The sequence below is a fragment of the Micromonas pusilla genome (genome assembly GCF_000151265.4).
Source record: "Micromonas pusilla CCMP1545 genomic scaffold MICPUCscaffold_2, whole genome shotgun sequence".
Classification (NCBI taxonomy): Eukaryota; Viridiplantae; Chlorophyta; class Mamiellophyceae; order Mamiellales; family Mamiellaceae; genus Micromonas; species Micromonas pusilla.
Genome location: NW_003315883.1, coordinates 1,465,888 through 1,493,203, shown reverse-complemented (window position 1 = coordinate 1,493,203; position 27,316 = coordinate 1,465,888). Strand labels below are relative to the sequence as shown.

At 47.4% G+C, this 27,316-nt stretch overlaps 10 protein-coding genes across 10 annotated transcripts; 5 read left to right on the top strand and 5 right to left on the bottom strand.

Annotated features, from left to right (window-relative positions):
• The first annotated feature begins 275 nt into the window (after positions 1-275).
• Positions 276-2,772, top strand: SDP1 (SANT domain DNA-binding protein 1). The gene is made up of 3 exons (XM_003056437.1): positions 276-848; positions 952-1,009; positions 1,119-2,772. Exons 1-3 carry the CDS (start codon positions 477-479, stop codon positions 2,456-2,458), a joined length of 1,770 nt encoding a protein of 589 aa, XP_003056483.1. The 5' UTR covers positions 276-476; the 3' UTR covers positions 2,459-2,772.
• MICPUCDRAFT_55549 (ll-diaminopimelate aminotransferase chloroplast precursor) lies at positions 2,631-4,350 on the bottom strand. The gene is made up of 2 exons (XM_003056052.1): positions 4,251-4,350; positions 2,631-4,150 (listed from the first exon to the last, which is right to left on the bottom strand). Exons 1-2 carry the CDS (start codon positions 4,316-4,318, stop codon positions 2,866-2,868), a joined length of 1,353 nt encoding a protein of 450 aa, XP_003056098.1. The 5' UTR covers positions 4,319-4,350; the 3' UTR covers positions 2,631-2,865.
• A 1,273-nt stretch (positions 4,351-5,623) lies between these two features.
• On the top strand, positions 5,624-6,487 carry MICPUCDRAFT_4383 (uncharacterized protein; the record flags this gene model as incomplete). The annotated part of the gene is made up of 1 exon (XM_003056436.2): positions 5,624-6,487. A coding segment is annotated over one exon (864 nt), but the record flags the coding sequence as incomplete, so codon positions are not given.
• A 105-nt stretch (positions 6,488-6,592) lies between these two features.
• On the bottom strand, positions 6,593-8,293 carry MICPUCDRAFT_55547 (uncharacterized protein). Its single transcript, XM_003056051.1, has 4 exons — positions 8,192-8,293; positions 8,054-8,117; positions 7,634-7,981; positions 6,593-7,540 (listed from the first exon to the last, which is right to left on the bottom strand). The coding sequence occupies exons 1-4, from the start codon at positions 8,242-8,244 to the stop codon at positions 7,289-7,291; spliced, it is 717 nt and encodes a 238-aa protein (XP_003056097.1). The 5' UTR covers positions 8,245-8,293; the 3' UTR covers positions 6,593-7,288.
• Positions 8,294-9,959: 1,666 nt separating this feature from the next.
• MICPUCDRAFT_64764 (AAA ATPase) lies at positions 9,960-12,901 on the top strand (the record flags this gene model as incomplete). The annotated part of the gene is made up of 1 exon (XM_003056435.1): positions 9,960-12,901. The coding sequence occupies one exon, from the start codon at positions 9,960-9,962 to the stop codon at positions 12,207-12,209; it is 2,250 nt and encodes a 749-aa protein (XP_003056481.1). The 3' UTR covers positions 12,210-12,901.
• Positions 12,902-14,891: 1,990 nt separating this feature from the next.
• Positions 14,892-15,992, top strand: RPF1 (ribosome biogenesis protein RPF1; the record flags this gene model as incomplete). The annotated part of the gene is made up of 1 exon (XM_003056434.1): positions 14,892-15,992. The coding sequence occupies one exon, from the start codon at positions 14,892-14,894 to the stop codon at positions 15,990-15,992; it is 1,101 nt and encodes a 366-aa protein (XP_003056480.1).
• On the bottom strand, positions 15,976-16,984 carry ODA-LC8 (flagellar outer dynein arm light chain 8). Its single transcript, XM_003056050.1, has 3 exons — positions 16,846-16,984; positions 16,639-16,674; positions 15,976-16,460 (listed from the first exon to the last, which is right to left on the bottom strand). The coding sequence occupies exons 1-3, from the start codon at positions 16,888-16,890 to the stop codon at positions 16,272-16,274; spliced, it is 270 nt and encodes an 89-aa protein (XP_003056096.1). The 5' UTR covers positions 16,891-16,984; the 3' UTR covers positions 15,976-16,271.
• Positions 16,985-18,339: 1,355 nt separating this feature from the next.
• Positions 18,340-19,839, bottom strand: MICPUCDRAFT_55543 (RNA recognition motif family protein). The gene is made up of 4 exons (XM_003056049.1): positions 19,578-19,839; positions 19,373-19,416; positions 19,123-19,245; positions 18,340-19,058 (listed from the first exon to the last, which is right to left on the bottom strand). Exons 1-4 carry the CDS (start codon positions 19,648-19,650, stop codon positions 18,600-18,602), a joined length of 699 nt encoding a protein of 232 aa, XP_003056095.1. The 5' UTR covers positions 19,651-19,839; the 3' UTR covers positions 18,340-18,599.
• Positions 19,840-20,971: 1,132 nt separating this feature from the next.
• TUB1 (beta tubulin) lies at positions 20,972-22,970 on the top strand. Its single transcript, XM_003056433.1, has 4 exons — positions 20,972-21,025; positions 21,195-21,255; positions 21,364-21,466; positions 21,577-22,970. Exons 1-4 carry the CDS (start codon positions 21,021-21,023, stop codon positions 22,737-22,739), a joined length of 1,332 nt encoding a protein of 443 aa, XP_003056479.1. The 5' UTR covers positions 20,972-21,020; the 3' UTR covers positions 22,740-22,970.
• Positions 22,921-26,856, bottom strand: MICPUCDRAFT_31670 (uncharacterized protein). The gene is made up of 2 exons (XM_003056048.1): positions 26,541-26,856; positions 22,921-26,405 (listed from the first exon to the last, which is right to left on the bottom strand). Exons 1-2 carry the CDS (start codon positions 26,692-26,694, stop codon positions 23,041-23,043), a joined length of 3,519 nt encoding a protein of 1,172 aa, XP_003056094.1. The 5' UTR covers positions 26,695-26,856; the 3' UTR covers positions 22,921-23,040.
• Between the last annotated feature and the right edge of the window lie 460 nt (positions 26,857-27,316).

Below are 27,316 nucleotides of genomic sequence, written 5' to 3'. Positions count from 1 at the left end.
TAGCTATCTGTACACGTGTACAATATCATGATACACAAACGGTACGTGTACAGCTGTACACGTACACGTACATTGATATGATAATGATACAATATTTGTGATGTCCTGCATTCAACATTATTGCAAATACATGTACACGTTACAGTACGAGTACTGTACAGTAACGTTGTACGGAAGAACGTATTGTACAACGTTGTACAGGAAACTGCGCCGCCTCGGAACTTTCTTTGTGCCCTCGGAGCGGGCTTGTGTCGGCTTCAGTGTTAGTCCACAGCGAACAGCGCTTGGGCAGTTGCGGAGTGCCGAACTGACATGATAACTGTTATTAATTGTCATTAAACCTTTGAGAAGTGACATTAAACCTTGGTGAACGTTTTGATCACGTCGATCGGCTTTGCAAGGCCTGAGAACGCGAATTATTCGCGAGAGTTAGTTTTTCCCGCATTGTGTTTCTCACGAAAGTGTCTTTCCACGACATGGGAACTAGAAACGCGACGCCGCAAGCTGGCGATATTCTATCGTCATGTGCAACGCCTTTTCCCGGATCGCGAATATGTACACTCGTCACTCTTGGAAAAAATGGATTGCTGTACGCGCCTTCTGACGCGGACGTGGCGCACCTCGAGGCCAGCTTTATCGGACCGGATTTACGGGATTTGGACAATAGCCTCTTGCGCACTGGCGGAAACGAGGAAGAGGAGAGAAAAGCTCTACTCGAGCGCATGAGGGCTCACGACCTGATTCTCAATCGAATCGAAAATCAGCAGTCGATCGATACTCCAGGAGGCGAGTTTCACACCGCCACGAACATAGGCGAAGACAAGATCTGCGGTGACAGTGACAATCAGGTACAACCGAACTTGCTTCTCATTTTCCTAAATGCACTTAGCTCGGCAAAATTTATATTGAAAGACTCACCGAGTAACCACACATTTTCCGATCCGCAATCAGGTAACATCGTTCGGCTTTGAGAGCTCGGCGCGGAAAGAGGCCAACCAGACGCAAGAAGGTGAGGTTGACTCTTGACAACAAATATTGTTGTGGCCATTTGATTTTGATTTTAGAGAAAGACGTGTGTTTGAAATTTCTTCCTGATATTTCCCTCGTGCCACGTGCAGGTTATTTCGATCCTGGTGGAGACCGCGATTTCGTCGCCGAAGACGATGAAGACGACGCGGATCTATTATGTGATTTTGCCCCTGGAGCCTTGCAAGCAGATGGTTCAGTGGGCCTTATGGATTCTGAAGGCACCCACGTTCTGCTTCCGCCGACACCTGCACCTCGCGCCCAGTCATCATACAAAATGACAAGACGACCTACAGCGTTACAGCGTAGAGCTATGATACTGGGACGGGCGCAATTCGCCAGGCAAAGACAAGAGGCACACGTTTTGTCCCGACAGTTTGACCTGAACGGCAGCGGTTGGGACGACCGAGAGCAGTGCCTATCAGACAACTGGCACCCCACAGACAGCTCGGACAGTTCCATCACTTCTCTCAGACAGCAGTATCACCAGGTGTTCGGCAAGGAGACCTCGTCAAACAACAGACAATGGCTGCTCAAACGGCTCGCGAGTTCGCACTTCGGCAATAACAGTGGTGGTGAAATTGACTTGTCTGCAGGTGACAACTCAGGAAACGGGACGGGTAGTAACCTAGAGGAGTACACTGGCTCCGATGAAATTGCTGCTACACATCATTACAATTCCATAGGCAATGGATGGGAAAATATGTTTGCAAAACATTCAGGGACAGGGTGTACTGGACGGAAACAGGCTGTAAATAAAACTCATGGCACCGAGAAGTTGGTGACGAATCTCAGCGAGCTTTCTCCTGTGGCTGTCACACTTCAGGTCCCTGGGTATGATCTCCAGGCCAAGACGAGAGGCAATCATCAGAGTTCGAAACGCGGACGAAATACTAATTCGCACAGTGCTGAGGGAGGAACGGCCAAGACTGGTGGTTCATCAGCTGGGAAAAAGAGCAAGAAGTGTAAGCTTCCAGAGTTGGGTGATCATTCCGCAAGTGAGCAGCCTGTGAAGAGCTGCAAAAACAGCCACCAAGTGCCGCAACGTAAGCTTTTTACATCGCGGAAAATATCAGGCGGTGATCGCCGTGGAAATGTTGGTGCGAGTGGAAGAAGAAGCAAGCATCACAACCCTTGGGCGTTGGAGGAGGCGGTGGCACTAGTCGATGGTGTCGCAAAGTGTGGTGGAGGTAAGTGGGCGGACATAAAGAAACTTGGATACCAAGCCATTGAGCATCGAACCGCAGTCGACCTCAAGGATAAGTGGCGCAATCTTCTTCGCATCGCCATGCTGCCACACCAACCCTTAAAAACTGCCGGTGATAAGAAGCGTGAGATTCCCGCGGATTTGCTGACGCGAGTACGCGACCTTGCTTCAAAGCAAGGAAAAAAGGCAGCACAGGACGGGCGGGTCCGATCAGGCAGCCACTAAAAATAAAAAAAGATTGAAGGGTTCACCTCACTCAGTAAATATGGGCTGGCACAACAAATCGGTGATGAACATGTATGATCATTTTTGTTTTATCCTCTTGGATGGTTCCTGCCTGTGAGCTTCAATAGACTGTTACAGGTCGCCTCGGAGAGCCAGAAGTTGGTCCTTTTCCTTTTTTTCGGGTTATACAAGAGGGCGACTGGACGAGGTTGGACTAATTGTACCGGCCATTATTGGCGGCAAAAGATCCGACCCACGGTCCTCTCATCCGTAATATTGTATTTTAATATCATATTATCGTATCAATTGAGATTATTAAGTTCATTCGTCTTTTTCTGGCCACTCCCTTCTCCTCATCAAGTTCATCATGTGAAACTTGAAGAGGAAAGCTAAAAGTCGATTCACGCTTACTTGGTGAACGCCTTCTTGAGCCTCTCTGTCGCCTCGAGGATGCTATCCCGATGACCGAACGCGCTGGCCCGGATAAATCCATCTCCTGCAGGACCGAAACCACTGCCTGGGGTGACAACTATGTCACACTTTTCAAGAATCTCGGTGAAAACCTCCCAGCTGTCCTGCCCATCGAAGCTTACCCACACGTAGGGCGCATTAGTTCCGCCGTAGGTTGTGTATCCCATATCCTCAAATGTTCTTTTCAAAATTGAGGCATTCTCCTTGTAAAAGCCGACTAGCTCGGTCATAGCATTCCAGCCCTCGTCAGAGAGGCACGCAAGTCCGCCAGCTTGCGCCACATTCGACGCGCCGTTGAAGGTTGTGTTCATCAGACGATTCCAGTCAGCCTTGACGGAAAATCCATCTGCAAACTTTAGATTTTCGGGAACTACTGTCCAGCCTAAGCGAAGTCCAGTGAATCCGGCATATTTGGAGAATGAACACGTCTCGATGGCACACTCGTCCGCGCCAGGAATCTCGAAGATGCTCTTTGGGCAGTCTGGATTTTCAATGTAGCTTGCATAAGCTGCGTCGTAAATGATTATGCTGCCATTCTCTTTGGCATGCGCGACTAGATCAGTAAGTTGCTCGCGCGTTGCGGCAGCGCCGGTTGGGTTGTTTGGAGAGCAGAAAAAAATGATTTCAGAGTCGTTTGCATGGGCCAGATTCGGGAAGAAGTTGTTGTTTGAGTTGCATGAAAGGTACGTGATGTTTCCATACTGCTTCGTGGAAGCATCAAAGCTGGTGGCGTGACCGTTCATCACGGACGAATCCACGTACGCCGGATACGATGGATCTTGTACCGCAACGTTGCGGTTTGGACCAAACAGCATTTGCAGCCGCGAGATGTCGCACTTGGAGCCGTCCGACACAAAGATTTCATCTGCTGATACCTCGCCTCCAGGATAAAAACGCGAAGCGATCTTCTCTCGCAACTCTGCCTGTCCTTCGCCGGGTCCATAGCCGCCGTACTTCGCATAACCTGCCGGTGTTCCAAGTCCACTAACAGATGAAATCATTCCATCAATAATAGGCGCTGGTATGGGCTCCGTCGTGTCGCCAATGCCGAGGGAGATTATGGCCGCGTCGGGTTTCTTCTCGAGGTGCGCGTTTTTTATGCGATTGATCTCGGGGAAGAGATATCCTGCCTTAAGCTTACCCATGTTCGGATTTCTTGATACATTAGTGACGGCGTGGACTTGTACAACACGCCGACCGGTCGTATACGAGGCTGCGCGCCTGCAGAAAGAGTTTGCGGGGGCGTGAACTGTGGTCAACCGCGTGGCCCCTGATGCTTGACGAAGGAATAAAATTAGACTGTATCAGGGGCCAGGCCAACCTTGCAACAAGGCGATTGCCTCCAAAAAAGGGAGCAGGCGTATCGATTCTTGAAACTGCAGTAAACATCTTTGCAATCACACGGGTATGAGGTCTATGCGCGACGCAAGTGATGGTCAAGTGCTGCGGCCGCAAAGCCAGCAATCGGAAACTATTGGGCTACTGTAGAACTGTACGAAGGTACACGTGTAGCCCTAAGTAAGTTGTTACTTAGCTGTTCGCGGGTCGCCCTTACGGAAAGTGGCGTACAGTACGATAGTATTTACTTAGTGTCGAAATTTTAGTAAGTTATCCCTGGTAGCTAGCTACCTTCGTAGAGCGCCAGCTACTAGAGCGCTAGCTAGCTAGAGCGCTGCGGCGCTAGCTAGAAGGCGCTAGAAGGCGCTAGAAGGCGCTAGAAGGCGCTAGAAGGCGCTACATGGCGCTAGTACGGCGCTACAGTGCGAGCTGGGCGCAGCCTCCAGGCTCCTACCAAGCGCTAGTGCGCTAGCTAGAGCGCTAGTGCGCTAGCTAGAGCGCTAGAGCGCTAGAGCGCTAGAGCGCTACAGCGCTAGAAGGCGCCACATGGCGCTATGGACTTCGGAGGCACTTCCGTAGGGCTAATATTTCCGGAAGTATGAGATAGAGTCGTACAATAGGCTTGTACTGTACGGAAGTACGGGAGTATTTTTTATGTACAATTATGGAAGTTCTTCCGTACGAAAGTACTTCGGAAATAGATACACAACCTTCGTACGAAAGTACTTTCGTACGAAAGTATTCATACTTTCGAAAGTACTTTCGTACGAAGTACTTTCGTACGAAAGTACGAAAGTACTTTCGTACTTTCGTACTTTCGTACGAAAGTACTTTCGAAAGTACGAAAGTACCTTCGAAGGTACGAAGGTACGAAAGTACTACGTTGTACTTTCCTTTCGTACATATTATAGTACGAGTACACGTACAGCAAACATACTTCCACCTTGGAAGGTACAACGCGCTAGCTGGATGGGTTGCGTGAGTCTTCCGCGTATATGAGAGACATTTCACTGAAGACCGCGTTCGCAGATTCTTGTTGAAGACATGGATGCTCCGCCATCCTCGAATCTTTCTGAGGACTGTATCAGCGAAGTTTCCGTCGTTTGTGACGGAGGCACACTGCCCGCGCTTTTTTGGGACGGGAATGAAGATTGGGTTAGTGAGGCTGCTTGCGCCGACTATGCCGCTCTTCATTCGCTTAAATTTGATGAGACGACTGCGATCGAGCGTGCAGAATCCTACAAATCTGCCGGGAACTCGGCACTTAAGTTTAAGCAGAATAAGGCTTACCTTCGAAAAGCTGTACAACAATACACGCTTGCCTTGTTAGAAAACGTGGAGAATAAGGAGCTACTCTCAGTTTTACATAGCAACCGTGCACAGGCTGCATTACTGCTCGGAAATCATCGTAAAGCACTCATAGATTCGGAAATGGCGATAAAAATCAACCCAGGGAACTTGAAGGGCTGGTTTAGGGCTGCAAAAAGTGCCTTTGGACTCGGAAACCTTCAACAGTGTATGGACTTTTGTCAGAAAGGGCTTCTTCTTGCAAATGAGCAGACAGAGTTGCTTTCACTGTTAGAGACTACCAGAGCTGCTCTTTCCAAGGCTGAAGAACAGGTGATTCGTGACAAGCATGTACAAGTTGAGATCAAGTTGTATATTGAAGAGGTCTTAATTCGTAACCTGGTGTTTGGTCCACCGATTCTTGGAACTCAGGAACGCTTTCCAGAGTTCTCCAAGGATAGAAGTTCTTTCTTGCACTGGGTGCTATTTGTTTATCCGGAATACTCGCAGACAGATGTCATCAAGTATTTCGACGAACATACTACCTTTCATGAACACCTTGATTATATGTTCTCCGATTCAAATTGTCCACTTGCGTGGGACAAGGAAGGGGTTTACACGAGGGAAAGTCTTGAGTTATATTACCAAGCTAACGCTGTGCAAGCCTATTCCATAGATTTCCTTGAAAACATTTTACTGGAACAATCAGGCGTCTACCAAAAGTATGACTTTATTCAAGGTGATGGGCATCAGTTCAATGATGCCCTTATTGACCCCCGCGACAAATACTTTGTTCGAGTCAAGGAGGACACGACTCTCAAACAAGTCTTGGCTGCAGAGGACCATGTTATTCCTGGGCATCCCGTCATATACATAGTTTCGCAAGATTCAGAGTTTAAAATCCGTTTTCTTGCTGGCAACTGGGAACTGTAGCCGTCATATGAACCACAATTTTTTATCCCAGAGTAAGCCAAGATACGCTGGCTGATTCTTGAAGAAATGGAGCCGGGGATAATATGATCTTGATATTTAATATGGAAGAAAACCTCTCTCATTCAGTGAAAAGCAACTGTCAAGGCAGATGCCATTCCCGGAGGTTCTGGGGCACACTGTAGAAAAGTATGTGAACCAACCTCTGCAGCCTACAGACTATTCCTAATTCAACAGTCTCATGTAACTTCTCACGCACACCGGAAGAAGTGACAAATGATCACATTAGCACAGGGAAATTGCACTGATTGTGTTTTTCAACAGAGGGAACAGGGCTTTACATTGACGGTGCACATGTTACACATAACTTTTGTGAGTAGATCACAACCCAGGGGTCTAAATTGTGAGCTTTGACTGACGAAAGCAATCTACGAAGGTAGTACTTTTAGTTCAAGCCCAAAACCAGCGATTCACTTTCACACGAAATAGGAAGCCGAACACATATTTAGCAGCTTCCTACAAGTCAACTTCAAGTCGATCAACACGTTGACCGGAGGAACGCAGACGGTGGCAAGAATACAACTCATCCACTCGAATTTTCCGAAGATCAGATAAAATCACCGTAGGCTGATATATCAAAATTAGCGGAATAACAAAGATCTACTTTTTCTGCCACAGGAACAGTTATACAAAGAAAGGCGTAAGCGCGAGTGACATATCCCAAAACTTGTTCCATCTGTTACTATCCTGATCATGGGAGCCCTACTTGACAAGAGAGCAGGCAAATGCAGTTCATGTATGTTTTCAGTCGAAAGTACCACGTGGATCATCACTACAAGTGGCCGACAAAGTAAACCGTGGTTCAAGAACCGTCCACAGCTCGCTCTCCTCAACATGCTTGAGGTGAGCGTGAGAGTGCAAACGAACTTCTGTCTGCCTATCGGTCTCACGCCGCTTGACCTGCACCTGCAATGGTAAAAGTTTTTGATTTCCTGTACCTCCTCCAGTGGTTGCTGGAACATAGCCAACTTCGCTGTCAAGGTCATCATGCCCCGCCTGATATGAAAACTTAACATTTAATACGTCTCCAGTTTTGTTTGAATAAGGTACAGCCGCAGAAAAGTGTTTTGAAAAGAACGGAAAATTTACCTGTTGAGCTGCAGGATCCGACTCGGACATTTTTTCCTGTTCAAATTTACGTTCATCTGTCTTGTCTAGGATCGACATAGAAGGGCGCATTTGATAAACATTTTTTAAAGGTGAGAGGTAAAGTGCACCACTCCTAATTTCTGCAACGTAATAGTAATCGTTTATAGGGGCTTCTGTGGAAGCTAGTATGCACGGGCCGCTTGTGCCGCTGGGGGGTTGAACCTGGTCATCCTCGTTCGTATCTCTCATTGCACGCAACTCCACCTCAAGCTTGTTGCTGATAGGTTTGAAACGTACTTCTTCGATGTCGCCCTCAGCAAATGGCCTTTCGAAAGATCGAAGGGGGTACTGCAAGTGACAATAAGAAGTGAAGTCTTGCACACGAGCTTCTTTTGAAAAAAAATGCGAGCGTCAAGTCACCTGAAGCACGCATAATTTCTTGTCTTGGACGACAGAACTAAAATAAATTGGGATTCTTTTTTCCCTACAGAGGGATTTAGGTTCAAAGTAAAAGAAACCGCTGCACAGCACTTCTAGTTTTCGGTGAAAGACACGTACATGGTGTTTCTGCGATTTAAAACTTTGGGGCAGCGATTTTCACTTCCATCCATCCTTCCGTTATGGAATTTGTGTAGTCAGGGGTCGTCTTGCGCCGCGCGCGCGCGCGCACTTTGAAGGTATTTAGGCTCTATGGAAGTACCTTCGTACGAAGGTACTTTCGAAAGTACCTTCGTACGAAAGTATAGAGTATCTTCGTACGAAAGTACGAAAGTATCTATCTTCATAGAATACTTTCGTACTTCCGTACGGTACGGAAATATGGAAATAGAATACTTCCGTCCGTACTTCCATACTGTAAATATACTTTATTCGTACGGAAATATGCCTTCGTACTTCCGTACTTCCGTATCGTACTTCCGGAAATACAAGAAATGCGCAACGTAGTTGTACACGTACACGTACAATAGGACTACTACCTTCATAAATAGTTTCGTGGGCACAACGTTGATTATTTATACGGAAGTATCATACTTCGGCACCATGGAAGTGCGTGTCCCGTGTACTGTGTATGTGACTATTAAGAAGTGCATTTATTTATCAAGTGCATGTGTACTGTAGCACTTGTGCAGTACCTTCGTACTTCCGTACACGTACTTCCGGAAATACCGGAAATGTGCAACGTAGTTGTACACGTACACGTACAGCTTGGCTAATGTAGTGTAGAAAAGTTTCGTGGGCACAACGTTGATTATTATGGAAGTACGGAAGTATCTATCTTCGGCACCATGGAAGTGCGTGTAGCCGTGTACTTTCGAAAGTACTGTGTATGTGACTATTAGGGCTACTGTAATAATAAGTGCATTTACTTATAATATCAAGTGCATGTGTAGCACTTGTGTAGTCAGACACGGTAAAAAATATGGTTCCTTTCCCAGAGTTGCAGTGTCATCCTTGCGCAGGGGCCATGCTAATCTTCTCTGTATCGTTCCAATTTTAACAGATGTTCAACGAATGAACGACATGTCCTCATGCACAACAGCATATATATAGTACAATATTACTTTCTTTCGACATATGGGTATTTTTTAAAACATTGTGAACTACGCGTGCGTTACTGTACACGTACTCGTACGTGTACATGTACTGCTGTACTCTGATTTGTCCGTTGTTTCCAGTTGTGGTTCTACTATTTACGTCCCCAGCCTCCTCGTCCCGTTCAAAACACGCTCTTTCATGCCGCCGCTCCTTGCGCGCACGCCCGTCGGCAAGGGCCAAAATGAACCAGATAATCTGAAACATGTCAAATGGCTTCGGTGTCTCCAGTGTAACCAGAAGTTTCCGGAGACAGATTTCAAGGCGCACCAGCGCGAGAGCAGGTCCCCGTGCGAGCTTGTAAGTGTTTGTTTCTTGCTTTCGCACAAGCGACACTCCCTATTTATTTCCATCGCGCATCTCAAATGCCGATCAATAATCGCACTTCATTCGGCCACTCATCAAGGGGGGCTATCGCTGCACATCTGCAGTGCTGCTCAGGAAAAAACGACAATAAAAGCTGAGTGGTCAACTTTAAAAGAAATGCATGCTGCTTAAGCACCTCTCTCCAACACTTGATTTTATTGAATTCGTGTTTTCCTGCACGCAGGTGAAGTGCGGCATATGTCATGAACTGTTGTTGCGTGGTCAGAAGGAAGAGCACGAGAAGAAATGTCCGGGAACGCGTTCAAAACCACTTGTTTTGCAGAGAAACATATCACGTAACTCTGCTAGCATTGGAAAGTTGAGGCAGGTCAGCATTTCTCAAGCAATTCATGATGCATCATCGGATATGGTTAACACTCCCCCGCCACCGAAGGAAAATTCAGCGCCATCTGCAGGGTCAGTCGCGATAAAGCCCCCAGTGCATGTGGTGCGAAAACCAACGGTGACGACGGCCAGTGTCCCTGCCCCGCTAACGAGGAATAATATCGCTTCGTCCACTACAAATGGACACTCAAGACCTATTTTGAAAGCCGCGAACATTAAAGAACGTGTGCGGCAGCATGAGGAAACGCCCACCGTAAATCCTGATAAGTTTTACGTAGGTGATAGGGCGGAAGTCGGGGGTAGAAAAGGCACAGTCATGTTCGTTGGACCAGCAGTATTCGCAAGTGGTGCCACTGTCGTTGGCATGCGTCTTGATGAAAGGCGAACAACGTCTGCATGCGACGGAAGATGCGACGGCGTGCGATTGTTTCGTTGCAAAGCAGGCTTTGGCATATTTGTTCCGATCGCTGATTGCAAGAAGATCGAAGGGGATGACGACAGGGAGCATTGGGATCCTCTCCCAGGCCCAGCCGGATCTTCGATCAGAGATTCGTATGATCCTATCGATGCCCTCGACCACATCGTCGGCCATGCGGGTGCCAAAGAAAAAATCCAGTCGGTAGTGAATGCTCTGCAGGTAAACCGCCGTCGCGTTGAGGCAGGAGGTAGAGCTGAACCAGCATCGCACATGGTCCTCGTTGGACCTCCGGGCAGTGGCAAGTCAATGCTTGCTCGACTCACTGCGTACATTGTGTCTGAGTGCGACGTCTCTAGGCATGGTCCTCTTGTCCGTCCAAGCCGTGCAGATATTATTGACGTAGGTAGATCTCCTGGAAGATCTGCCGAATTAATCGCCATACAATGCGACAAGGCAGAGGGTGGTGTCTTGCTCATCGACGATTTCCACCGTATGCTTCCAGTTGCTGACGCCGGCAGCTTACGAGCTGTTTCGGGCGTTGAGGCTCTGGATTCACTGGCTCTAGAAGTGGAGCGTCGTGCAAGGCGACCTGGAAAGGGAATTGTCCTTATCATTGCCGGAGACCTGGATGGCATTGCCGCTGCTCGCCGCCTATGTCCAGTTCTTGATGCCATGCTCCCGCCTCCTGTCGCTCTTTCAGACTTCACTTCAAAAGAGGTGGTAGCAATAATTAATGGCATGTCGCAAGAGCGCGGATTTGCACTCGCTGATGGACTAGTGGGAAGTCATGAGATGGAAGTACACGTTTCTGAAGCAGATCGCTGCGCTGAGCCAACCCGGAGAAATGCACACCTCGCAAGATCTTTGTTAGAGGCGGCCATCAACCGTCAAACAGAACGCGTGTTTACCTTAGGTACGGTCGGCCGGAATTCGTTGACAGTCTTACAAGGGGTTGACTTCATGGGCAACAGTGATGATGAAGTTGTTGGAGGTGCACCCGGGTCAGTGGCTCAGCAGATGCAGGATGACACAGAGAAAGCACTTGCAGAACTGGAAAACATCGTTGGTTTGGAAGGAGTCAAAAAGTTTATTAAGTCACTAAGAGCCCAACTTTTGGTTGAGAAGGAAAGGATTGCCGCGGGACTTCCTTCTTCTGGCGGCGGTGTCCTACATATGGTATTCGCAGGTAATCCAGGAACTGGAAAGACGACGGTGGCCCGTATCATTGCCAACCTGCTACGTGCGCTCGGAGTGCTTCGAAGAGGTCACCTTGTCGAAGCTGATCGCTCAAGCCTTGTTGCTGGATACTCCGGACAGACAGCACTCAAGACGAAAGCTGTAGTCAGTGAAGCTTTGGGGGGGGTTCTATTCGTGGACGAAGCCTATGCACTTGTTTCAGGAGACAGAGACTCTTTTGGTAAGGAGGCACTCGACACGTTGATGAAAGAGATTGAGGATCATAGGGAGGATCTCGTCGTGATCGCTGCCGGGTATATCAACGAGATGAAAGATCTACTAGCGAGTAACCCTGGCATGGAAAGCCGATTTCCCACAACACTTCACTTTGCAGATTATAACGCAGACGAGCTTATGTCGATCGCAGAGCGTGTGCTAGAGCCGCAGAGGATTACCCTAGGAAAGGGCGCGCGCGAAACTTTGCATGCCCACTTTTCGTCAGAACTTCAAGCACGTCACCCGGGTGCAAAGGGATCGAACGGTCGTGGTGTGAGGAACCTTCTGGAGGCAGCGAAGCGCGCGCAGGCTCTTAGGCTCGCAGATGTCAAGGGGGTGAAAAGCCTCGAGGATCTCACCACACTAACAAAAGAGGACTGTGAGCTTGCCTGTCGCAAGTAAAACGTGGTTGTTAACCACCGAATATGTTGTGAGGCCAGCTACAAAATTGCACACACAAGATAGATAAAGATTAATCGTTCACAGCACATTCGGGACTGTGCGGCTGTTTGCTGTATTCATTACAGCTAACGTGCATAAGTACTTCCTACTTTTGTGCATTTTTTTAGAGTTTTTTGTGTTTGAAGCTTTCAGTGGTAAGATAGCTCACGATGTACCACTTTCAACCAATGACCCTCTTCTATCCAATCGTCTCGAACGCCGGGCGGACATTACTTCCAACTGGTAGAATCAACCTCACTGGAATTCAAATCTCCTGCACGCAGGTCTTACAGGGTAGTCAGGATCTACAACCTTCACCTGACCTTGCACTAAAAGTTATATAAACAACTTCCGATAGATAACGAGGTCGGGACTATCATTTACGACGGGTTTCTCGTCTCTTCACCTTCCCCGACACCGTATGCAAGTTGATAATTGATTACATCAAGTTTGGGAGGTCTCAAAAAGGCTTCACTTTGGTCTCAAAGTTCCGTAGATATACAAATCACTTTTATCAAAAAAGGGTTTCGTAGCGAAGGCCTACGCCCTTTAAGCCGTGATTTTGCGTTGATGAGACAGAGTTAAGGGTGAAATAAGCCGAAGGGTTCAACCCTTAAGCTCCACCAATTCAAGCTAGATTACGGCTTAAAAGGCGTAGGGCTAGTACAGTTGGTCTCGTTCAGGGACGGAATTCCGCCCCTTTCCGTGTACACGTACCTTCGTATCGATACCTTCGCCTTCGTACGGATAGAACGGAAATAGAACGGTAAGTCGCGATCGTCTTAATAATATCTTCGTAGCCTACGAAAGTATCTATTTTCGTACGAAAGTATAAACAACTTACTGTACTGTTCAGTAGTTGTACAACTACTGTACTGTATGTATCATACGAAGGTACTATTTTCGAAATATTTTCAAAAAAAATGCCCTACAGTAGTATGATATGATACTTTCGTACTTTACTTTCGTACGTGTATCAACTATCTACCTACGTTCGTAGCTATCATATTCTACGTTAACGATTTTCTACTTTCGAAGATATCTACGAAAGTACCTTCGTACCTTCGTAGTACACTAGCTAGTGTACAGCTGTATGTACACGTACACGTACGGAAGTACTTTCGTACGAAGGTACATAGATAGCTACGTACTTTATTTTACTTATTATTTATCATAGTAAGTTGATATTCATACCTTCAAGCAAGGTAGTTAGTTGTTATGATACTTTTAATTAGGTACACTACAAGTACACGTAGGCCCTACGTAATTCGAAAAAAACCTGAAAAAAACCAACAAAAAAAAACGTAGGCCCTACGTGTACGTGTACACGTACTCGTGACAAAAAAACACGTACAAAAGTGTACGCGTGAGCACCCGCGCGCGAAACCTATCTCCTCCGCGCGTGATGCACGTCTGCGCGCGAAACTTTGCACGATGACAGTTCGAAGGCATGCGCACAATGCTACGCGTCACGAAAAAATCGTAGATCTTGCCCGAAATCGCGATTCGCGACGTTCGCGTACCCCTTTCGCGGCAGAGAGCATGAACGCAAAATCCCCGGCGTAGGAAGTTCGGCGTTGATGCCTGGAACGCGATGGTGCATAAAGAAATCCTTCGTGATCTCATTCGAGGAAGGAGATAGGTTTCGCGCGAGGGTGCTCGCGCGTACCCTTTTGTACGTGTTTTTTTTTGTTTTTTGTCACGAGTACCTGTACACGTGTACACGTACACGTACGTTTTTTTGCTGGTTTTTTTCGAATTACGTAGAGGACTGACTAGTTGTACGTGTACTGTGGACGCGTTGAACAGCTGTACAGTACCTTCGAAGATAGAATACATACCTTCATATGGAATAGTGAAGTACGAAAGTACTTCCGGAAGTACATTGTAGGGAAGTACGGAAGTACTTTCGTACGATTCGTACGAATGTACTTTCGAAAGTACTTCCGGAAGTACACGTACAACGTTGTACACGTAATTCCGTACTTTCGTACGAAAGTAGGGCTACGTGTACTTTCGAAGGAAATATCTTTATCATACTTTCGAAAGTACGTGTACGGAAGTAAGTTACTTTCGTACTTTCGTACGTGTACTTTCGAAAATATTTCCGTGCGTACGTTGTAAGTTGTTACTTTCGTAGGGCTACGTGTACTTTGAGAGTACAACTACTTTTGAAATAGATTTTCTACCTTCGTATGTTTATACAATGTGTACAGCACTTGTACAGCTTTACACGTACTGTACTGTACTGTACTGTACATCATTATTTCCGTACGATACGATGATACGGATAATTTATTTTAGACTATTTATGTGTGCAGTATATGTAAGTATACCAAGTTTCGCGTGCAGACAGACGTGCAACGCTCGCGGAGGAGTAGTGTTTCGCGCGCGGGGCCCCACATAGCTGTGGGTTGTGGGCCCTGGGTCGAGGTCATACCCTGTGAGCTGCTCCATATACGTCAAAAAAAAATCGTATTGCTCCACACACGCTGAGCGGCCAGTGCGCGGTTCACAGCGGCGAAACGGATCTGCCCCCTCGTAGTTGTCCTGATAGTCCGTCTGCGTGCGTCCGTGAATATGAGCTCCATCCGTAAAAACGCTCGTTCAGAGCTCTACAAAAAGATAAGGAGTGAAAAAAAAATGGAGAAGAAGAGAACAAAATTGGGTCGTCGAGAGGAAGAGCGTATTTTCTTTGGTTCAGAATCAAATAAGAAGCGGGTGCCAAAGACCATTGACAATCAACGCGTGAAGAACGACACTTTCTTTCAAGAAAACGACTTGGACATTAGCGGGGAGATTGTCGAAGACGAATTCGCCAGTTACTTCGTGAATAGCACCGATCCAAAGGTGGTTCTGACTACAAGTAGAAAACCTTCTCAGGAAATGTTCCGTCTACTTCAAAGTATTTTCTCAGTGATACCTAATGCATATTACTATGCCCGCCGTTCGTACTACATCGAGGAAATTATCAGGCATTCCAACGCGCGGGGCTTCACTGACATACTCGTTTTCAATGAGAATCGCAAGTTTAGTAAAGGGGCAAAGATTAACGGGCTCTTGCACATTCATCTTCCTGTTGGACCTACATGCCTATATCGACTCAGCTCCCTGGTATACTCAGAAAAAATACGAAATCATGGGCGTTCCACGACCCACCATCCTGAGCTTATCCTTAACAACTTCTCTACTCGCCTTGGGCACCGTATCGGTCGTATGTTTGCCTCTATATTTCCACAAAGACCTGAGTTTCAAGGTAGGCGTGTGGTTACTTTTCACAACCAGCGCGATTTTATATTTTTTAGGCACCACCGCTACGTATTTGAAGTGCGCAACGAGAGCGACGAAGATTTTTTGGCTAAATTCAAGGCTGATAGTTTATGCGAAAGTGAACAAGATTTGGTACAGAGCTATACTTCCGCAGAATTGACATGTAACACTCAAAAGAACAGCGAGTCGAAAAACAGTCAAAGAAGGGAGAGGGCATTCTCAGACGCATTTCTCCCAGTGACTGAGATAAAATCGGATGCTCACCATCAGTCACGAGAACTGATGATCAATTGTAAACATTCTATAGAGAGACAGGCTTTGCGAGCGCGTCTTCAAGAGCTTGGCCCGAGGTTCACTCTCAAATTGTTAAGCATTCAAAAGGGCACTTTCAATAGTAAGCATGGGGAGTACGAGTATGTCTTCAGCGGTGATGCTGGCGGTTCGAAGTACGACAGGCGAAAGTTCGTTCTGTAGTTGTTATTTTCGTTATATAAGTTTAGGTTTTGCCCAAGGACACAAGTTTCTTTCAGTTTTCTTGTATATATTCGAGGTAAGTGAATTGATGGAAGAAGCCATGCAAAATCTAGTGGTTCTTTTCATGACTTCTGCTCTGCCCGGAATTTCACTGATTTATTGTGTCCACATGACTGCTGTCAAGACTGGAACGTTCTAGATCAATATCACACTCGCAAGCAATAAGTTAGACTGCAGTCTTCATACACTCCCACCGGAAGTTACTTGTTTCTTACTAGCCTAGCCGGATTTGAAAAGCAACACGGCTACTTGGCCAAGGTAGAAATATATAAAATGTTTCGTCTCGTGTGTGACATAGGAGCCAAAATTGCGGCCAACAATGCAGTGCCACGTGGGATTGTATTTTTTGTCAAATTCTTTCTTTATGAATGCTGCAATATCTTTTTCAATATTGTATTTCTCAAGTGCCTGACCAAAAAAAAGGATGTCAATGAGGCTCCACGACTTCATCCCAAGTGAGAGAAGCTGAAAAAGACAAGGCGGCTAATTCGAAGCTTGGGAAGCAGAGTCAACACGCGGAGGGATAGTTACAAGTATGTTTCAGAGGCACAAACGGCACGGCAAGTGTTTTGAAGTCGGATTTTACCTGAGTTGCACAGTCCACGGCATCCTGCTGAAGGTCCTGGAAATAAATCGAAATATGAGTATCGATATCAGTTATTTAATGCGGTTGAGGGTAGGACTGGGTAGTGGATAAAGACGATCTCAGATGTTGACCCAGAGGTGTTAACGGCTTAAAAATTAAATTAATCTTCGCGTCTTCTCCGAAGAAAATAAAACAAGTGAAGCGCACCTCAGACATGTCCGCGTTTTTTATCACAGCTTTGCGCTCGGACATTGTGACTTCCGATGTAAATGTGGCGAATTGAGTGCACTTTCGGCGAAGACAGTGAAAGTGGTGAAGCGAAAACGAGCCAAAAAAGGATTCAGCGCTGAAAAACTGAAACTGGCTGTTTAAAGTAGCTGACTGCTGAAGGGCCTCCGTGTGAACTGTGCACCTGTACACGTAACGTGTACACGTGCACGTGCACGTACTGTAGCCCTACTAATCTTCGAGGCCCTGCAACTTTTTATCCGTACAAATAGATACTGTACTGTACGTGTACGTGTACGAGTCGTGTACGAAGATACGAAAGATAGATATCTATCTATTCTAAAAAATCATATTACCGGAAGTAAACGTACGGACGGAAATACGGATGTACTTCCGGAAGTAGGGCTACAGTAGTTGTAGTTGTACAATAGATATTCTAGGGCTATTGTACGGAAGTATTCTGGATTTCAAGCAGGTGTGGACGAATAAGTCGATCCTTCACAACACGTGAGCACGTTTTAATCTACGACTGATTGCCCATATGATAAGTCGATCCTTCACAACACGTGAACACGTTTTAATCTACGACTGATTGCCCATACGATAAGATTATTTAGCGATTAGCCAATTATACTGTAGCCCTACGTGTACAGTACACGTGTACAATATTTGTGATTATTTATCCCTAGCTAGCTACTGTACACGTACTGTACTTCCGGAAGTACTTTCGTACGAAAATAGACACTTTCGAAAGTACTTTCAGAGTACGAAAGTACTTTCGTACGAAAGTACAAATGTACGAAAGTACGAAAGTACCTTCGAAGGTACTTCCGGAAGTACACGTACAACGTTACGTGTACGAGTCGTGTACTAAAAGCTCTTTAAGGAAACTAAGTCGCTGAGGGGGGCGAAAACCTGTCATAAGATAGTAGCTTATTTTATAATGTGGCTTACGAGTATTAGCAGCTTATTAAATACCGAAGGTAGCTTATTACGGAAGTATTATTTAAGGTGTCCAGCTGTCCACACCTGCTTGAAATCCAGAATATCTTCGAAGATAACACTATCATAAAAGATATTTACCTTCGTATATAACTGACGCGCGTTACGATTCATCCGCTGTCAGAGGTACATTCCGTGACCCAGTTAACTTGCTTACTCATCTGTACAAAGTTGGACCTTCGGTAGATTCTATCTAGCGAAAAATACATTCAGAGTAGAAGGTTTCATCTTCTATAAAGGTATAGAATACTTCCTTGTGTGATATTAACTGTAACTACGGAAGCACGGACTGCAGCATTTCTGTAGGCTGTACATTCTATCGACTCGCCCTTACTGTACACGTAAAAGTACCTTCGTGCGAAGGTAGTCCCGAGAATAGACAAGAATAATACTTCCGTACGTGTACGAGACTGTAGAATACATGCATAGAAAATACCTTCGTAATCTGTTGAGCGGGATAGCCGTGCGTTTGCTGAAGACGTTTCCCTACGAGGGGAACGACAACAATGATTTTCTTTTATGAAACATTCATGTTCGCGTGCTAACAGCAACACGAAGAATATGCTAAAGCTAGTGCCCTAAAACAGGTGGAAGCTAGGTGTGCAGCTAAAATCCACATACCTAATACTACTCACTGACTGTTCCTGCAAATATACTGTGATTTTGATAGTAACTCTGCTGGAAGCATGGATTTTAAGGGTCTGGGCTTGCACAAAATCCGGACTCGAAGATTAGCTGACTTGCTGGAAATCAAGTTCAACAGGGCGTTCCCACTGGCTCACACCAGATTTGCTGTTGTAGTAGTAGACATAGCCTTCCGGCGCAGTGTGCTCAGTCCAACCATGAGCCGCGGTTGCATGACCACTGCCACTAACTCCGTGGTCTTGTTGGGACATGCCACTAGATTCCTTGCTGTAGCCATAGTTGGCTTTCTGTGGTGCGCTGTGCGGACCCTGTCCTGGTCCCATACTGGTTGGATCTGTGAAGCCGGAATTTAGGCCCCAAGGGTTGTTGCTGCCAGAATACGGTTGCGGGTTTGCATAGCTTGCACCGTAACCATATCCGCCTCCAGGTCCTCCCTGCCCCGGACCACCTCTTGGTTGCCCATATCCATATCCTTGAGAGCTGCGGGGAGGGCCACGCTGAGGAGGAGGAGCTTGACCTCGGGGGACGGCAGATTTCACTTCAACCTGAGAATATTAACTCAGTCGCGGAAAGCAGGGAGACATCTGAAGTGAAGCCAGAAAAACCTACCCGCTTCCCCATCATGTCGTGATAACGGTTCTGGAGAACTTGCTTTGCCGAGTCATCGCGTTGGAAAGTTATAAAGCCAAAGCCACGAGATTGATGATTGTGAGGATCACGCATGACGAGGACCTGCGAACCAAAAACAAAAAGAGGTTGCCAGCAAAGTTTTAGTCTACAACTCTTCTTCTTGTGCTCAATATCGAAAGGAGAACGAGTTCCGAACAAAAAGCAGAAAAGTCCCGATAAAAATACTTACCTCTACCACGGGTCCAAACTGCTGAAAGAAACTACGAACAACACCTGCAGGCGAATATCTTCTCAGTCTCGCACAAGAGAAAAGAGCTCGCTTCGGAAGGACTTTCAAATGACTTTCAAACGCGGCGAGGCTGGCGGAGAATCCGCGGTAAAGATATCAAGTTATCTCTATGAGTACTTGTGAAGAGACGCGATATTCTTCATACCTTCATCGACGCTTCTGTCGAGACCGCCGACAAAGATCTTGCTTCCGGCAGACGCATCAGCTGCGTTAGCCATATCTCCCATGTCCTCACCACGATATCAATTGGGGTTTTGCGGGAACCAAGAAATAGTTCTGGAGAAGCAAGTACGAAAGCTGAAAGCCGGAGGGCAGAACCTGTCGATTTGGGTAGAGGCCAAATTGTTTTTTCTCGAGATCTGTCCTTGATCAGACCAGAAATGACGTACGAACACAGGAGAGTGGTGATCCCGGTCAGATAGTCGTTCTTCAAAAGCCGAAGTAAGACGACCCCAGCACTAAGTACGGAAGTACGAAAGTAAGTTTATGATACGAAAGTATCTACCTTCGGGTGAAGGTACATACGAAGGTACCTTCGTACATATCTACGATACTGTATCTTCGAAGGTACTTTCGTACTTTCGTATTTTCGTACGAAAGTACAGTACTTTCGTACTCTCGAAAGATCTTCGAAGAAAGAATACTTTCGCACGTAGCCCTACGTGTAGTTGTACTTCCGGAAGTACGTTGTACTTTCGTACTTTCGTACTTCCATAAAAGTTGGTACGGTAAGTAAGTTGTTACTTTCGTGAACTCTTTCATATTAGGCCCTAGTACGTTGTACACGTGTACAGCTGGACACGTAGCCCTAGCTAGCTAGGGCTCAGAAGAATACCTTCATAGATACTTTCGTACTTCCGTACGAAAGTACGAAAGTACTTTCAAAGTACTTTCGTATGGAAGTACTTCCGGAAGTACAGCCCCATTTATGGGCTAGAAGTACAACTACAACGGTGTAGCCCATTATGTACAAAAAAAGTCTATCATAGCGTAGACTAGTAGCCCTACGAAGGTACCTTCGAAGGTAGCTAGCTACAACGTACGGAAGCACTTTAGTACGAAAGTACACTACTACTTCCGTACGAAAGTAGTTGTACTAAAGTACCTTCGTTCGTGACTCCTTCGTGGATATCATAAATCTTCAAGATACAGTACGTGTACGTGTACAGTACGTGACTACGTGAGTACTACGTGTACTGTATCTATCTTCGAGAAGGTAACTCATAAAAGCCCTACGAAGGTACTGTACGGAGTGCTTTCGTACTTCCGTACTTCCGGAAGTATCTATTTTCGTATCTTCGAAGGTACTTTCGTACTTTCGTATCTAGCTAGCTAGTAGAGACTATCTTGCTACCTTCGTAGCTCAATGCGATGTGTGATTTGAGGAATTAGAAATCCCGGGGGAATTATCTTGAGAGGTTGATTGGGCCAGGCTATTTCAGACGAAACGAATTCAATTTGTATCGACCGGACAACCGAACAGGAAACGTCCGCGCAAACAGAGTGTGTCCATAAATAGGATCGTAGTTCATTACGCGAACGCAGTTCGTTGAGACGCCGTCTTTCCTGCCAGCTGAGCCCGAGAATCATGCGGTGACACCCCTGCCACCCGCGCACATCTACCTGAATCAATCGGCATCTTGTACCGCGCGTTTCCACCCTGGGGGATCGGGTTCTTTCCCGTTTTCGTACGGGTTCATTTCAGCTCTTTTCTTCCTTTTCGCGCGGTCTCTTACGTTCCCTCCGCTATTTTTCGACGCAGTGAAATCGTTCACATCCAAGGCGGACAATGCGGTAACCAGATCGGTGCCAAGTTCTGGGAGGTGCGTGTCGAAATTATGCCCTCGGTCAACCCGCACACAAAATCGCGCGACGGCTTTTTTCGTCAACGGCTTTTTTTTCTTATCGATCCAACACGTCTTTCTTCTCAGGTCATCTGCGACGAGCACGGTATCGACCCAACCGGCACGTACTGTGGCGACTCTGACCTTCAACTTGAGCGCATCAACGTCTACTACAATGAAGCTTCCGGCGGTGCGCTACCCCTATGTTATTTACGCAACCCTGTGTATCCGTTGGACACTGAATTTGAAGGGGTGCTGGTAGGCTTCTGTTAACTCTGTGTTTTTACTACCTCCGTGCAGGTCGTTACGTCCCCCGTGCTGTGCTCATGGATCTCGAACCTGGAACCATGGACTCCGTTCGCTCTGGCCCTTTCGGACAGATCTTCAGACCGGACAACTTCGTGTTTGGCCAGACTGGTGCAGGGAACAACTGGGCCAAGGGTCACTACACGGAAGGCGCCGAGCTCATTGACTCGGTGCTTGACGTCGTTCGCAAGGAATCTGAATCATGCGATTGTCTTCAGGGCTTCCAGGTCTGCCACTCTCTCGGAGGTGGTACTGGTTCCGGCATGGGCACTCTCCTCATCTCGAAGATTCGTGAGGAGTATCCTGATCGCATGATGCTCACCTTCTCAGTTGTTCCTTCTCCCAAGGTTTCCGACACTGTTGTGGAGCCTTACAACGCCACTCTCTCTGTTCATCAACTCGTGGAGAATGCCGATGAATGTATGGTTCTCGATAACGAGGCCCTGTATGACATCTGCTTCCGCACCCTCAAACTTACGACTCCCACTTTCGGTGATCTTAACCACCTTATCTCTGCTGTCATGTCTGGCGTCACTTGCTGCCTTCGATTCCCTGGCCAGCTGAACGCCGATCTTCGCAAGCTTGCGGTGAACCTTATTCCGTTCCCCCGCCTTCACTTCTTCATGGTTGGTTTCACGCCTCTCACCTCCCGAGGCTCACAGCAATACCGTGCCCTCACTGTTCCTGAGCTCACCCAGCAAATGTGGGATGCAAAGAACATGATGTGTGCTGCAGACCCCCGCCACGGCCGCTATCTCACCGCTTCAGCCCTTTTCCGTGGTCGCATGTCCACGAAAGAAGTCGATGAGCAGCTGCTCAACGTTCAAAACAAGAACTCTTCTTACTTCGTTGAGTGGATCCCGAACAACGTCAAGTCGTCCGTGTGTGACATTCCCCCGAAGGGCCTCAAGATGGCAGCCACCTTCATTGGCAACACGACAGCGGTCCAGGAAATGTTCAAGCGGGTCTCCGAGCAGTTCACCTCAATGTTCCGCCGCAAGGCTTTCCTCCACTGGTACACCGGCGAGGGTATGGACGAGATGGAGTTCACAGAAGCCGAGTCCAACATGAACGACCTTGTCTCCGAGTACCAGCAGTACCAGGACGCGTCTGCCGAAGAGGAGGGCGAGTTTGACGAGGAGGAAGAGGACGCGTAAACGAGTTTGACGAGGAGGAAGAGGACGCGTAAACCTCGAAGAGGTAGTCTCTCCCTACAAAAATGTGTCTGATGAGGTCTGTATTGACAGCAAAGTCTTGTAGTTCACTTTTTTTTTGTAACGTTATTTCAAAACGCCTCTTCCTGACTTACGGTTACGTTGGTCTTAATAGAATAGTATAAGAAGCGAAGCCTGCGTACGTATACAATGATAAATACTACATGCTACTCTACAAAGTTGTATGAAGAAAAGCTCCTCTTATCCTCAGAAAGGTTTTCATATTGTTGCAAAAATAAAGACACTACGTGACGAGCCGAGGAGCTACCGCCATGGACATAAGCTCTTGGAAGAGTAGCTTGCACGCATACGGTAGAAGCACCTGCACCACCTTCATCCGCTCAGACGGATTCTTGCAGCATTCGAAAGTTTGATTTTTTAGGTTCGCCACTGCGATCAGGCCACAAGTCTGGCACACGTGTACACGGTAAGCATCAGACTGGTCCATCAACCGCTCTTTTAGAAACGCGGCAGCGCCGTGAGAGATGATGCAGTCACGTTCCATCTCACCGAAACGCAACCCTCCGTCTCTAGATCGTCCCTCCATTGGCTGGCGTGTCAATATCTGAACTGGTCCTCTTCCTCTTGAGTGGATCTTGTCATCAACCATATGCTTTAAACGCTGGTAGTAAGTTGGTCCAAGAAATATTTTCGCCTCGAGCTTCCGTCCTGTGTGACCATTGTACATCACCTCGTTTCCTCGTTTCTGGTAACCGCACTGGTGTAGCATGTCTGATATGTTTTCAACTGTCACCGGTGTGAACGGTGTTGCATCCCCTTCTTTTCCCATCATCGCCGCAACTTTACCCATCAAACACTCAACGAGCTGCCCTATGGTCATTCGCGATGGAATTGCGTGCGGATTGACAATAATATCGGGAACGACCCCTTCACACGTAAAAGGCATGTCCTCCTGCGTGTATGTCATCCCAATGGTGCCCTTTTGCCCGTGTCTTGATGAAAATTTATCGCCAACTTGCGGAGTGCGGCAGGAGCGAACGCGTATCTTTACAAAACGCAGCCCTTGGTCATTGGTTGTGAGAAGAACCTGGTCGATTATACCTGTCTCGCTGTTCTTCATACCAGTGCTACAATCACGCTTCGTGAACCGATTTGACGCAGCACTCGGGTCGTCATCTGGAAGCGGTGAAGTTTTGCCAATAATTATGTCCTCCCCGCTGACTCGCGTCCCTGGGCAGATTAACCCGTCCTTGTCGAGCTTACCGTAAGTTCCGTGTCGCATCCCGAGCGTCGTCTCTGGGCTCGGACACTCCAAATCTTCTTTGGTCAAACTCCCCTGTTTTTTCTCCTCGTCCTTGAACGACCTGTAGAAGATGCTACGAAATAGACCACGGTCAATGCTACTCTGATTCATGATAACGCTGTCCTCTTGGTTGTATCCGGTGTAGCACATGATCCCGACAACGACGTTTACTCCTGCAGGGAGTTCCCTGAAGTGCAAATGTTCCATCGCGCGTGTCGTCACGAGCGGCTTCTGCGGGTAGAACAAAACATACGCGAGCGTATCCATTCGTAGTTGAAAATTGGTGACATACATCCCCATTGCTTGCTTACCCATTGCGCTCTGATACGTGTTCCGCGGCGACTGGTTGTGATCTGGGAATGGGATAATGGAACCACAAATGCCAAGGATCATGGATGGGTGGATCTCGCAGTGCGTGTACATGTGCTGCACAGAAGTCTCGTTGTTTGCAAGCAACCTGGCTTGAACGAGATCTTCGATCGTCATCGAAATCATAGTCGTCTCCTCCTCTTCTGTGTCAACGTACTCGATACAACCGCTAGACACGAGATCGTTCCAAGTAAAACCAGTGATGTCCTTTTCCTGTAACATTTCGATGTTTCGTTTTTTAATCTTCATTCTCTGGTCCTCAACGATAAACAGCGGGCGAATGCAGCGGCCGTAGTCAGTGTATAGACGCAACTCCTGCAGCCTTATGTCGTGTACAATGCCGACCTCGGTTGTGATGTCGACTTTGCGTCTCAGCTCTCGGAGGGTTCTTACCAAGTCCGCAGGGTCACGATGCACACCAACCCACACACCGTTCACGAATATTTTTGTCGCATGGCTGATAACACTAGGTGAAATCTCCTCTAAGTTTTCCATTGTCCACTCCTCCAAAAACTCAAGCACAGGTGAGCTTGGTGAGCCTACAGAAACGAGTGCCATGAGGGAGAGGTTTTTCACAAGACCGCACGCCTGCCCTTCAGGTGTCTCTGCGGGACATACCATTCCCCAGTGTGAGTTATGCAGCTGTCGTGGCTTTGCCAGCTTTCCCTCGCGTCCGATCGGCGAGTTAAGCCGTCGAAGGTGACTCAACGTCGATGAAAATGACAATCGGTTCAAGACCTGAGACACGCCAGCTCTGATGTCTTGCGCTCCTTGCGCACCCCAGTTGCCCGTTGCAAGTGAGTATTTTAGTCCGGATGTGATAGTCTTCGCCTTGACTGCCAATGTCAGTTGAATTTCCTTTCCGCTGTCGACACAACGCTGACAGTAGAGCCGCACATCCTTGGTTAACTTCCGGAACAGCTGTCTGAATAGTATGGCGATCAGGGGACCGGCCAAATCCATGCGCTTGTTGCCGAAATGATCCCGGTCGTCTTCGTTGCGTCTTCCCAGTGCGCACAGCAGCAGTCTGTGCACGATGTACCCAAGATAATATGCCTTCCTTGTTTCGCACTCCTCGTCGACCCCAACGTGTGGCAGAAGTTCCTTTTGTAAAATATCCTGAGCGTACTTGATGCGTTTTTCTCGCGAAACCCCAACAGCGGAACCTCGTTTTCCAATATAGTCTAGGGCAACTTTTTTCGACTGAATAGGCAAAGCCTCTTCGATAGAGGGTCTCAAAAGCTCCATCGCATCGTGATCATTAAAATCGTACACGATGTGCTCCAGTATATCTTTATCTGCAACAAAACCGAGCGCACGGAATACAACAAACAGGGGAATATCTGTACGAATGTACGGAAGCGTGACTCTGATGCACCCAGGCTCCATCTTTGTACCTGGACTGTGCAACATCCTCGCGACACACGCACTTGCCGCCCGTGCACCGCTCTCTGGGCTGCTCCTGCACTCCGCCACCCACATATATTTGCTTGGCTGCCTCTTCTTGAAGACGTACACGTGGTTGCTGCTCATCTTCTCTTGAGCTATCAATACCTTCTCACTTCCGTTTATTATGAAATATCCACCTTCATCATACGGGCACTCACCAAGCTCTGTGAGCTCTTTGTCCGTGTGGTCGTGCAGTGAGCAGTATTCGCTGCGAAGCATGATCGGAACTTTTCCAATGAACACCTTGTTGATCTTTTCAACCTCCTCTGTCTTCTGCGAGTCTAAAGTGACAGTAGTGACTGTCTTCTCCATGTCCACGTACAGCGGCGCAGAGTATGTCAAGTTCCTTAAGCGCGCTTCTTTGGGAAACAGCGTGCTCGTCATGCCATCTGCCTCGGTCACCATAGGTTTTGAAAGATAAATCTGCTTAAAAGAAATTTTGTATGTCTTCTTTTCACCACCCTCTCCCTCCTCTCCGGGCACGTGCTGCTGCTCAGGCTCGAGCTCGAAAGACGACATCTCATCTACTCAGGGGCGGGGGATCGGTTAAGCGAGTTGCGGAATTCAAGAATATTTGGTTTGGAGTTAGCGTACACAGGTCAAAGCTACAAAAAACCCTAAAGATCGGGCGATTTCTTCGCCTGCGCGAGTCGTTTACGCACCAACAATCTCCTGCATCGCGTGTTGGATAAATTCATTGAACGAGTCCAGTTGCTGACGTGCTAAGCCTTTCTCCTCGAAAAACGAGCTGATCACCGTCCACGCGTCTTCTTGCCCGATCTCCTCGTCCTCCTCCTCTCGTGAGTACGTCGCCATGTTTTCCAGTTGTCAACGAGACGACCGCCAAGCCGCGGGCGTTCGCGCAAGGAACGCGCGGCGGGTAAATCGATGAAAGGGGATTGGGGCAACCGAAAACAGTTCTTACGAGCGCTGCGCGTTATGATCGCTCGCCCGCTCGTAACGTGCCGTAGTGCTCCACAATCTGCTCGGGGGCGATGTGAGAACACGGACGTTCACTAGTCTAATAATGTGTTCTACTCGTACTGTACTTCCGGAAGTACTTTCGTACTTCCGTACTTCCATAGCGTCACAGGTGGATGGATGTATGGGTACTGTACATGTAGTCTACCAAAAATCAAAAATATTTGATGAATAATTACCCATACGACATTTTCAAGTAGCGATGTAGCTCATGGGGCGAAGAGCCGCCGAAGGCGTGCGATGAGTTCAATATTGCTATCAAATCACTTGTTTATACGATGAAAATTCGAATATCAGAGGCTAAATGTACTTTCAAAGATAGAACTTTTGAAACCTGGTTAGACATAGTAGAGTGACAAAGTGGGGCAGTGGGCCGGGGGTCGGGGGGGGGGGGGGCAGCCCCCTCCCCCGGCCCCCGGGGTAGTGACATACCCCTCCCCCGGCCCCCGGGGTAGCG

Excerpts from the sequence above, each read along its gene's own strand:
- SDP1 (XM_003056437.1), top strand. The coding sequence starts at position 477 with ATGGGAACTAGAAACGCGACGCCGCAAGCTGGCGATATTCTATCGTCA. Across the intron at positions 849-951 it reads GCGGTGACAGTGACAATCAG|GTAACATCGTTCGGCTTTGA; the intron begins GTACAACCGAAC and ends ATCCGCAATCAG. Across the intron at positions 1,010-1,118 it reads GGCCAACCAGACGCAAGAAG|GTTATTTCGATCCTGGTGGA; the intron begins GTGAGGTTGACT and ends TGCCACGTGCAG.
- MICPUCDRAFT_31670 (XM_003056048.1), bottom strand. The coding sequence starts at position 26,694 with ATGGCGACGTACTCACGAGAGGAGGAGGACGAGGAGATCGGGCAAGAA. Across the intron at positions 26,406-26,540 it reads CGCGATGCAGGAGATTGTTG|TAGATGAGATGTCGTCTTTC; the intron begins GTGCGTAAACGA and ends CCCGCCCCTGAG.
- TUB1 (XM_003056433.1), top strand. Across the intron at positions 21,256-21,363 it reads TCGGTGCCAAGTTCTGGGAG|GTCATCTGCGACGAGCACGG; the intron begins GTGCGTGTCGAA and ends CTTTCTTCTCAG. Across the intron at positions 21,467-21,576 it reads CTACAATGAAGCTTCCGGCG|GTCGTTACGTCCCCCGTGCT; the intron begins GTGCGCTACCCC and ends ACCTCCGTGCAG.
- MICPUCDRAFT_55547 (XM_003056051.1), bottom strand. The coding sequence starts at position 8,244 with ATGGATGGAAGTGAAAATCGCTGCCCCAAAGTTTTAAATCGCAGAAAC. Across the intron at positions 7,982-8,053 it reads AGAAATTATGCGTGCTTCAG|TACCCCCTTCGATCTTTCGA; the intron begins GTGACTTGACGC and ends TGTCACTTGCAG. Across the intron at positions 7,541-7,633 it reads CGGATCCTGCAGCTCAACAG|GCGGGGCATGATGACCTTGA; the intron begins GTAAATTTTCCG and ends TTTTCATATCAG.
- MICPUCDRAFT_55549 (XM_003056052.1), bottom strand. The coding sequence starts at position 4,318 with ATGTTTACTGCAGTTTCAAGAATCGATACGCCTGCTCCCTTTTTTGGA. Across the intron at positions 4,151-4,250 it reads GGCAATCGCCTTGTTGCAAG|GCGCGCAGCCTCGTATACGA; the intron begins GTTGGCCTGGCC and ends CTCTTTCTGCAG.
- MICPUCDRAFT_55543 (XM_003056049.1), bottom strand. The coding sequence starts at position 19,650 with ATGGCTAACGCAGCTGATGCGTCTGCCGGAAGCAAGATCTTTGTCGGC. Across the intron at positions 19,417-19,577 it reads CGACAGAAGCGTCGATGAAG|GTGTTGTTCGTAGTTTCTTT; the intron begins GTATGAAGAATA and ends ATTCGCCTGCAG. Across the intron at positions 19,246-19,372 it reads AGTTTGGACCCGTGGTAGAG|GTCCTCGTCATGCGTGATCC; the intron begins GTAAGTATTTTT and ends TTTGGTTCGCAG.
- ODA-LC8 (XM_003056050.1), bottom strand. The coding sequence starts at position 16,890 with ATGTCCGAGCGCAAAGCTGTGATAAAAAACGCGGACATGTCTGAG. Across the intron at positions 16,675-16,845 it reads AAAACGCGGACATGTCTGAG|GACCTTCAGCAGGATGCCGT; the intron begins GTGCGCTTCACT and ends ATTTATTTCCAG. Across the intron at positions 16,461-16,638 it reads CCGTGGACTGTGCAACTCAG|GCACTTGAGAAATACAATAT; the intron begins GTAAAATCCGAC and ends TTTTTTGGTCAG.